The sequence below is a fragment of the Labrus bergylta genome, chromosome 12 (genome assembly GCF_963930695.1).
Source record: "Labrus bergylta chromosome 12, fLabBer1.1, whole genome shotgun sequence".
Lineage (NCBI taxonomy): Eukaryota > Metazoa > Chordata > Actinopteri > Labriformes > Labridae > Labrus > Labrus bergylta.
In genome coordinates this window covers 1,065,774-1,075,773 of record NC_089206.1, presented here as the reverse complement: position 1 = coordinate 1,075,773, position 10,000 = coordinate 1,065,774, and the positions used below count along the sequence as shown (strand labels likewise).

Below are 10,000 nucleotides of genomic sequence, written 5' to 3'. Positions count from 1 at the left end.
GTCCACCAGAGGGCCCCCTCTCTCTATCTCACACCTGGTGACCAACAGGCTGAATGCGGGACAAAGAGTTTGTCTGTGCGGGGCAATGTGGGGACGAATTACTAAAAACCAGGTACTTCCTCGGACCTGAAGAGTGATCCAGTTTGCCTCTGCAGACTAGTACCTCAGAGCCTGGACTCTCTAAAGGGGGCAGGTCTACACTTGGACGTCTTTCAGCAGGTTTAAACTGCAGCTGACTCAAGAGTGTGTGTTTGTTTTACTCACCGGCGCAGCATGAGTTTGGGGTTCTTGGCGACGTACTGCTGGACCAGGTCCTGCAGGAGACTCTTCATGACCTCAGTGAAGTACTCAAGTTTGTCGTGCAAGGCTATGGTGAGCAGGCTGGCCACGTAACCTCGGTCCCTCTGAGAGAACCCCTGCTGAGCCTCCAGAGTGTGGATGAACTGAGGACAGAGACCACAAACAATCACCTGCATGTCCAGTTGAGTCCTACACCTAGACCAGGACCAGGTGAATCATGACCCTCAGAACCTCAGATCCCTGGTTTTAATCAGGTGAGTCCTGATCTGCGACCCGATCAACCCCGCACCGCCTCCCACCCCCCTCACAGAACTTACCCGGGTCAGGAAGAGTCTGTTGTTGAGCAGGTTGTTGAGCTGCTGAAGGCCCTGCTCCACAGTCTGCCTCCTGGACTCTGGCAGGTCCAGCTGGCGGCTCAGCGGCGCCACCTGCTGACCAGGAAAGAAGACTCTCTCTGCGTATGTCTTGTAGTCCAGCAGGGGGAGCCCTGGTCCTCCGACATCACTGCTCAGGTCCATCATCTCCGTCATCAGGTCTGCAAAGGTAGACGAAGAAGAAGACTTGTTCAGCTGTGTGGGAGGAGCTACCTGCTGTACAGGTAACAACTTCAGCTAAGAACTGCTTTGTGCTGCATTTTGGATCTTCAGGAAAACCTGCCAGTGATCAGCTGTTCTCTCAAAGTGTTGATGTATCAGTGTCAGTTAGAAATCTGGAGAATCCTGCTCTACATGCTTCAGACCTGCTCTTTGTTTGAGCTGTTTTTTCTGCTGCATTGCACCTCAACAGACCACATTTAAAGGCTTTATATGTGATTTTTTGATCCAGCATGAAACCAAAACAACTCTTGCTGCATTGTTGTGTTAGCATGCTAATGCTAGCGATCTTTATTATGCTGGTATCTTCACACTGCATGTAAATTTACCTGAAATGAGCGTGATCTAGAAACACAGTTAAGCAGTGAGTACAGTATGTTATTCTTCTTTTCTCTAGTCCCTCAATTAAACAACTTTTATACACGAGGGGAGGAGTCAGCCGGCCGTCCTGGCGATGTAAACAAAGTGAAGATAGGACTCTGAAAACTCTGAAAACATCACAGACAGTGGGACTCGGGTGTTACACCCATTGTAGACAGTTATGACTCAGAGTTATTTTCAGAGGAGATACTGGATTTATATATTTAAGTGTGAAAAATCACATAGAAAGACTTTAAAGACCAACATGCCCCCCCAGGTGCACAGGTGAGCGTGTAGGTACATTTCACAGTTAAACGACAGTGCTGAACGTGGAATGACAACTTCGTTGATCTGAAACCAGCAGCGACAGGAGACCTGTGTGAGGCGCAGCACCGGGTGGCTGACAGGTCCCTGAACCGTCTGTGAGGGTTAATAATACACGAGTGTGTTTGTGTGTTTACCTGTGAACTCTTTGCGGCATTGATCTCCCACGTTGATCTCCAGAGTTTCCAACTGCAGCAAAACCTTCTTATAATCTCTAAGAGCCTGTTTACTCTTCCTCCTACACACACACACACACACACACACACACACACACACACACACACACACACACACACACACACACACACACACACACACACACACACACACACACACACACACACACACACACACACACACACACACACACACACACACACACACACACACACACACACACACACACACACCAGTGCAAACAGAGATTTTTTATTTATTGAAGAGTTTAATAAGGGCTTCAATAGGGAGGCAGACAGACAGGAGGAGACAGACAGGAGGAGACAGACAGGTACCTACCTGTACATCAGGATGACGACCAGCACTGACAGGATGATGACAGCTGCTCCCGCCCCCAAACCGATCTGAGCAGTCAATGGGACGGGAGAAATCAGAGAGTCACTGTCGTACTGGACCAATCCCAGATCCACCTGCAGGTTCCCCATGAACACCTGAGAGAGAGACAGACGGGCACAGAGAGACAGACAGACGGGCACAGAGAGAGAGACAGCTTGATATTTGATCGACTAAATCAGAAAGCTCTTCATCTTCAGGATTTTTCATGTTTGATTCTCCAGGTGCATTATGGGAGTTCAGAGGATCTGAGAAGATGTTTGAATTCATTTTTGTGTGTCGTTTGTTCGACCTTGAGGCTGGGCAGCTCGCTGTCGTCCACGCTCAGCGGTTGGCTCTCTGGAGGTTCGCAGTACAGGTGAGTGTTGTCCAGAGTCTTCACCTCACACTCCTGATCCCCCAGACGAGCCGTCACTTCCTGTCTGGAGATGGCTCTGATCAGGTCCTGACCCTGAGAGAGAGAGAGAGAGACAGGTTCCACTCTGTCGGTCTAAACCGGTTTAAACTGGTTTGGCCTGGTTTCAAGTGGTTTAAAGTGTTTTTACCTCCACAGCGATCACGCCTCCAGGTTTGAAACGATACGGAGAATCTGGAGCTTCACGATTCAGAGGGAAAAACTCCGGGTTCGGATAATACGTGAACCTCTTACCCTGAGAGACAGACAGGAAGAGAGACAGACACGAAGAGAGACAGACAGGAAGAGGGACAGACAGGAAGAGGGACAGACAGGAAGAGGGACAGACAGGGACCGACAGGAAGATGGACAGACAGGAAGAGGGACAGACAGAAAGAGAGACAGACAGGAAGAGGGACAGACAGGAAGAGGGACAGACAGGGACAGACAGGAAGAGGGACAGACAGGAAGAGGGACAGACAGGGACCGACAGGAAGATGGACAGACAGGAAGAGGGACAGACAGAAAGAGAGACAGACAGGAAGAGGGACAGACAGGAAGAGGGACAGACAGGGACAGACAGGAAGAGGGACAGACAGGAAGAGGGACAGACAGGAAGAGGGACAGACAGGAAGAGGGACAGACAGGAAGAGGGACAGACAGGAAAAGGGACAGACAGGAAGAGGGACAGACAGGAAGAGAGACAGACAGGAAGAGGGATAGACAGGAAGAGGGACAGACAGGGACCGACAGGAAGATGGACAGACAGGAAGAGAGACAGACAGAAAGAGAGACAGACAGGAAGAGAGACAGACAGGAAGAGGGACAGACAGGAAGAGAGACAGACAGGAAGAGGGACAGACAGGAAGATGGACAGACAGGGACAGACAGGAAGAGAGACAGACAGGAAGAGAGACAGACAGAAAGAGAGACAGACAGAAAGAGAGACAGACAGGAAGAGGGACAGACAGGAAGAGAGACAGACAGGAAGAGGGACAGACAGGAAGAGGGACAGACAGGGACCGACAGGAAGATGGACAGACAGGAAGAGGGACAGACAGGAAGAGGGACAGACAGGAAGAGGGACAGACAGGAAGAGAGACAGACAGGAAGAGGGACAGACAGGAAGATGGACAGACAGGAAGAGGATCAGACAGGAAGAGGGACAGACAGGAAGAGGGACAGACAGGAAGAGAGACAGACAGGAAGAGGGACAGACAGGAAGATAGACAGACAGGAAGAGGATCAGACAGGAAGAGGGACAGACAGGAAGAGGGACAGACAGGAAGAGGGACAGACAGGAAGAGGGACAGACAGGAAGAGAGACAGACAGGAAGAGGGACAGACAGGAAGAGAGACAGACAGGAAGAGAGACAGACAGGATGAGGGACAGACAGGATTCTCCGTCAGCAGATGTGTTTTCACTTCTTTCAGGGAGATATGCTAACATGCTAACATGCTAACATCAAATTGACCTGATAGGCTGAGGTCTCTGTTTCTGCTCTGTGATTGGCTGTTGGGTTTCTATACATGCAGCTTAAACATCTAAAGTTTGTCAGGTTCCGATTATCAGTCTCCATGTAAACATAGCTAGAGACAGACAGGTGGAGAGACAGACAGGTACCTTGATGCTCTCGTAGTGTACTCTGACGTTGTCCAGTTGAAACCAGACACCCTTAACTTTGACCTCAGGAGACACCGTGGGGGTGAGACAGCTCATCTCAGAGGGAGACTGGACTTTGCAGTGCTCCAACACCTGACAGAGAGACAGGTGGAGAGAGAGACAGGTGTAGAGAGAGACAGGTGGAGAGACAGAGAGGTGGAGAGACAGGTGGGGAGAGAGAGACAGGTGGGGAGAGAGACAAGCACTTTTAAGACAGATATTTGGACAGCAGGGTGATAGAGGCCGTGAAGGACACAGTGAGAAGCTGCTCTCTGATTGGCTGGTTGTCTCACCGTTGTCATGGTGCTGTTGAAGACCAGCTGCTGCCTGGCCTTGAGCAGAGCCAATCGTCTCCTCCGTCTCACCCTCTGGACGTCCACAGGCTCCACCCACACCGCTATGATTGGCTTCTGCACCACGTCCAGGTTCCTGCCCGTCACCATGACAACTCGCCCGCCTCTGAGGACAGGAAGTGGTCGCTTTATTAGTAGACTGACTTCAGTTATGAGACGTTTGATCATCGGTGATCGGGTTCTTACGCGTAGAAGCTCTCTGCTGGCGTGACGTCCGTGATGACGGGGTCGTCAAGGTAACGGAAGGAAACGCCTGGAACTGTTCTCTCGGCCTTCCCGAAAAACACGCGGACCGGAACACCCCCCGTCTGATTAATGGAACCAGTCTGACACACCAACTGGGTGTCATTGACCTCCTCCACACTGAGGACACAGGAGACAAGGGGACAAAGAGAGAGGAGAAAAAAGAGACAAAGAGAGAGGAGACAAGGGAACAAGAAAAGAGGACACAAGATAACAGGGAGAGAGGACACAATAAAAAAAAGGATAGAGGAGACAAGGAGCGTTAAAGGGAGAGGGATGAGAGAGAGAGAGAGAGAGAGATGAGACGAAGAGAGAGGACACAAGGATACAAGGAGAGAGGAGACAAGAGAATGAGAAGACAGGAGAAAAAGAGACAAGGAGAGAGGAGACAAGGAGAGTTAAAGGGAGAGGGATGAGAGAGAGAGAGAGAGATGACATGAAGACAGAGGACACAAGGATACAAGAGAACAAGAAGAGAGGAGAAAAAGAGACAAGGAGAGAGGAGACAAGGAGAGTTAAAGGGAGATGAGACAAAAAGAGAGGACACAAGGAAACAAGGAGAGAGGAAATAAGGAATCAGAATTTTCAGTTCTTTTTGTTTCCATCATGTGGATCCAGAGATTCATGAATCTGTTCACTAAACTTTGCAGCTTGGTTATAGTACTGACATGTAGCAGGGCTGGGGGCCCAGGTAGGCGCTCAGGTCCTTCCTGGATCCGGTGAGTAGCTGACGCCCTCTGATGGTCAATCGGCTTCCTCCGGAGACCGGACCTTTATCAGGAACTAGATCCAGCAGCTGAGGGTCCTGGATCAGAAGGGGGGTGGGGGGTGGAGTTAGGGGCAGTGGTTCCCAAACTTTTCCAACAAAATAGTCACTGCATTGTTTTTGTTATGCCCCCCTGTCATAACCCTGGCGCCCCACTTTGGGAATCACGAGGTTAGATTCTGGATTCATGTGATCCTTTGTCCCAGTTTCCTGAGTTGTTGTTCCAACTTAAGCGTTTATTTGCATTTTCAAACTCACACAAAAAGGGGCGGGGCTTAGAGACACAGAGGAACCTGACTGAACACATTCATAACCTGTCCCAGGTGAGTCTGACAAGAGGCCCCATTACCCCCTTAGCCCCGCCCCTCTGTCTGTCATGCGGCTGCATTTCAGATCCAGACTAAAGACACACAGGTATCAGAAAACTCCAGAAAAGGAGGGCAAAAAAATAAAAGGAAGGATTCAATAGGTGAAGTCTGACAGGTAGGTCAGCAGGTGTAGACCGATCTTGTTAAGAGGGACCTGATCCTTAATGGAGACTTCCTGTGGTCTTTGTCTCAAGGTGAGGAGAACAGAGAACCCGGGACAAGTTTAATCCTTACCTGATAGGTGAAGATCTGCACAGACTTCCCAGGTGGGGTCGTTCCCACGGTAACCAGGACAGGCCCCGCCCTCTGCCTCCCGCTGGGCTGCAGCTCACAAACCACCCGTGTGGAGATTTTGTACCCTTCGTGCACGGGCCGACACTGAACACCTGCCACGGTGACCGCGCCCACCACATCCTGGTAACTCATGCCGAGGTTGGATCCTGTGATCGTCACCAGGACTCCGCCCTCCAGAGGACCGGACACAGGTAACACCTGCAGACAGACAGACAAGGTGCACGGACAGTTACACAGACGGATAAAAATGTGTCTCCATGGCAACCGATAAGACCTTTAGCAGACTCACCTGTGTGATGAGAGGAGGTGGACAGGTGTCTGCAGGTACGCTGCTACAGGATTGGTTGTAAACACAGCTGGGGGCGGAGCTTCCTGGGCACCACACACAGCCGTACTCGGGTGGCACCGCCCGGCACTGTGAGCAATCTGATTGGCCGGCTGAGCAGTCATACAGGTGGACTGAATCACACAGAAGAAAGCCAGCCGATGAGATTAACACACACACACATTAACACACACACACATTAACACACACAAATACACACACACACACACAAATACACAGGAGAGGTGAGTTCTTACGTCGGAGGCCAGGTGCAGCGTCTATGCGTCGCTCTCCTCTGCGCAGGTAGACAGGTGCAGAGTACTGCAGCTGAGTGACAGCAAACTGAAACTACAGACAGGCAGACAGGCAGACAGGCAGACAGACAGACAGGTTCTTTAAAGTGGCCTCTGAGGTGTAACGACTCAAAAAGAAAAAGTTAGTCTAGTTTTCTGACATGTGAACACTGAACACTAAGAGGACTCGACCAATCAGAAGAGTAGCCATGGTCACAGGTTACCTGGTGTGAGCTGCAGGTAAAGGTTTGTGTGTTGTCGTTGGCTTCTTCCACAACAGCCGTCAAGTTCAACTGGACTCCTTCAACTTCTACAACACACACATACTGAGCTTCATCCTGCACACATGCACACGCACACACACACACGCACACACACACACGTACACACACACAATATGTTGATGTCATGATTTCAGAAACAATCAAAGTGAATCATTCTGTTTCAAACACAGGACTAAAAGTGACGCCTGTTTGACCCCTGAATACCCTCTGTGACCCCTGTTTGACCCCTGAGTGCCCTCTGTGACCCCTGTGTGACCCCTGAGTGCCCTCTGTGACCCCTTTGAGACCCCTATGTGATCCCTGAGAACCCTGTGTGCCCATGTGACCTTCTGAGACCCCTGCATGACCCCTGTGTGACCCCTGAGAACCTTGTGTGACTCCTGTATGACACCTGGAAATCTTGTGTGACCCCTGAGGTTCCTGTTTGACCCCTAAGATCCCTGCGTGACCTCTAAGAGTCCTGTGTGACCTTTGTGCGACCCCTCTTTGACCTATGTGTGACTTCTGAGACCCCTGTGTGACCCCTGTATGAACTCTGTTTGACGGCCTTGATCTCTTTGTGCCCTCTGTGTGACCCCTGAGACCCCTGTGTGACCCCTGTGTGACCTCTGTGTGACCTCTGAGTGTAACAGTGTCTCTCACAGTGAACACGTCCAGGTTGCGTCCCTGAAGAACCACAGAGCTGCTCAGACCCAACGGCACCAAGGAAGAACTCTGCAGAGCAAAAACCAGAGGACAGGAAGACAGGCCAGGAGAGTCCTGCAGACAGAGACAGACAGGTTAGAGACAGACAGGTTAAAGACAGACAGGGTAGAGACAGACAGGTTAGAGACAGACAGGGTAGAGACAGACAGGTTAGACACAGACAGGGTAGAGACAGACAGGTTAGAGACAGACAGACAGACAGGTTAGAGACAGACAGACAGACAGGTTAGAGACAGGCAGACAGACAGACAGACAGGTTAGAGACAGACAGACAGACAGGTTAAAGACAGACAGGGTAGAGACAGACAGGTTAGAGACAGACAGACAGACAGACAGACAGGTTAGAGACAGGCAGACAGACAGGTTAGAGACAGGCAGACAGACAGACAGACAGACAGGTTAGAGACAGACAGGTTAAAGACAGACAAGGTAGAGACAGACAGGTTAGAGACAGACAGACAGACAGGTTAGAGACAGACAGACAGACAGGTTAGAGACAGACAGGGTAGAGACAGACAGGTTAGAGACAGACAGGGTAGAGACAGACAGACAGACAGGTTAGAGACAGGCAGACAGACAGACAGACAGACAGGTTAGAGACAGAGAGGGTAGAGACAGACAGGTTAGAGACAGACACGGTAGAGACAGACAGACAGGTTAGAGACAGGCAGACAGACAGGTTAGAGACAGACAGACAGGTTAGAGACAGGCAGACAGGTTAGAGACAGAAAGGGAGACAGACAGACAGACAGCTGTCTTACTCTCTGGTTGAGGATGATGTGTTGGTTGTAGCAGCTCTGGTTGTGAGTGCAGATTTGATCCAGAGGACACCAGTTACATCTCCACACACTGCTGACACACGCCAAACACCTGTCACACACACACACACACACACACACACACACACACACACACACACACACACACACACACACACACACACACACACACACACACACACACACACACACACACACACACACACACACACACACACACACACACACACACACACACACACACACACACAGTTATAGATCATTGATTAATCCGTTATGTTGCTGTGATGGTGTTATAATAATCTCATTAATCACACTGCACTGGTCTTACTGGGAGGTCTGGTTGAGGCGGCTCACGGCGCCACAATCGTAGAAGGTCATGTTTCCTGTGGTGATGGTCACATGACCAAACCTCAAAGACACGGGCAGGATCATGTGATCTGCACGAGAAACAGGAAGTCATTAAACCCCGGTGTCTGATTTGATACCGCGACAGAGGATCAATGCTGAAGTGCTTACCACTTCCTGTTGACATAGGGGGGAGGAGCTCTGGAGCAGGTGATTGACAGGTGATGCTGGTCCCAACTACGATGGCTAGTTGTGGTGGGAGGAGCCCAAACACACAGGACAGAGACTCCGCCTTCGTCAGGGCGGGGAGCTGAATGACTGACAGCGTTACCTAGGAGACGGAAACAGAAACAATCAGGTAAACAAGGACAGAACCTGGAACTGTGAGGCGTCCAATCAGCCACTCCGAAGCCTCTGACATCACGCAGCTCACCTGGAGCTCCTGTACTGCAGGTGAGTCTGTTTTCTTTACACACACGGGTTCCCTGGAGTCACCTGGTGCAGAGCTAGGCTAAGCTAATGCATGTTAGCTTAGCCTAGCTCGGCTTAGTTTGACAAAAACAAAGATAAACTCCAGGTGCTCTCACTAAGCCGTCACACCTGTGCACCTGTAACATGATACACCGCTGCTGTTACAGTACAGGAGCCCTGAGCGACCAAAAAGGAGACAGAATATTGAGAGAGCGGGGAGGACAAACCGCCGTCATCAAACGATCATTTGACGAGGTGTGACTGTATTCTGTGGTGACGTGTGAGCACCACCAGGGGGCAGCAGCTGCATCAGTGATTAACCCCACCTGAGTCTGCTCGTCTTTGCTCTGATTGGCAGGCTGCAGGCTCGTCACCGTCACACACTGATTGGTCGGTTCAAAGCTCCAGAGCCAATGGTTGGGCTGCGTGTGACGTGGACACGCATGTTTACGAGAACATCTAAAAAAAGAAGAAAAAAAACAATAAATAAAAGAATGAAGTCACACTGAAGTTCAGTCTGCAGGATTTAAACTCTGGGAGGTTCTACCTGCCCTCCAGGACACACCA

General features: G+C 50.6%; 1 protein-coding gene across 2 annotated transcripts in view; it reads right to left on the bottom strand.

The window, feature by feature from the left end:
- Positions 1-10,000, bottom strand: part of plxnb3 (plexin B3) — a 56,812-nt gene that overhangs the window by 7,812 nt on the left and 39,000 nt on the right. For both annotated transcript variants that reach the window (XM_065961353.1, XM_065961354.1), the window contains 20 exons: positions 9,981-10,000; positions 9,760-9,892; positions 9,134-9,293; positions 8,946-9,054; positions 8,597-8,705; positions 7,773-7,889; positions 7,071-7,184; positions 6,811-6,901; positions 6,518-6,687; positions 6,169-6,426; positions 5,469-5,605; positions 4,744-4,920; positions 4,498-4,663; positions 4,166-4,297; positions 2,693-2,797; positions 2,440-2,598; positions 2,094-2,245; positions 1,715-1,815; positions 618-835; positions 265-443 (listed from right to left, as the gene is read on the bottom strand). The exon at positions 9,981-10,000 is cut by the window's right edge and continues 81 nt beyond it. In XM_065961353.1, the coding sequence (XP_065817425.1) occupies positions 265-443; positions 618-835; positions 1,715-1,815; positions 2,094-2,245; positions 2,440-2,598; positions 2,693-2,797; positions 4,166-4,297; positions 4,498-4,663; positions 4,744-4,920; positions 5,469-5,605; positions 6,169-6,426; positions 6,518-6,687; positions 6,811-6,901; positions 7,071-7,184; positions 7,773-7,889; positions 8,597-8,705; positions 8,946-9,054; positions 9,134-9,293; positions 9,760-9,892; positions 9,981-10,000 (2,807 nt within the window). The remainder of the gene's footprint in view (positions 1-264; positions 444-617; positions 836-1,714; positions 1,816-2,093; positions 2,246-2,439; positions 2,599-2,692; positions 2,798-4,165; positions 4,298-4,497; positions 4,664-4,743; positions 4,921-5,468; positions 5,606-6,168; positions 6,427-6,517; positions 6,688-6,810; positions 6,902-7,070; positions 7,185-7,772; positions 7,890-8,596; positions 8,706-8,945; positions 9,055-9,133; positions 9,294-9,759; positions 9,893-9,980) is intronic.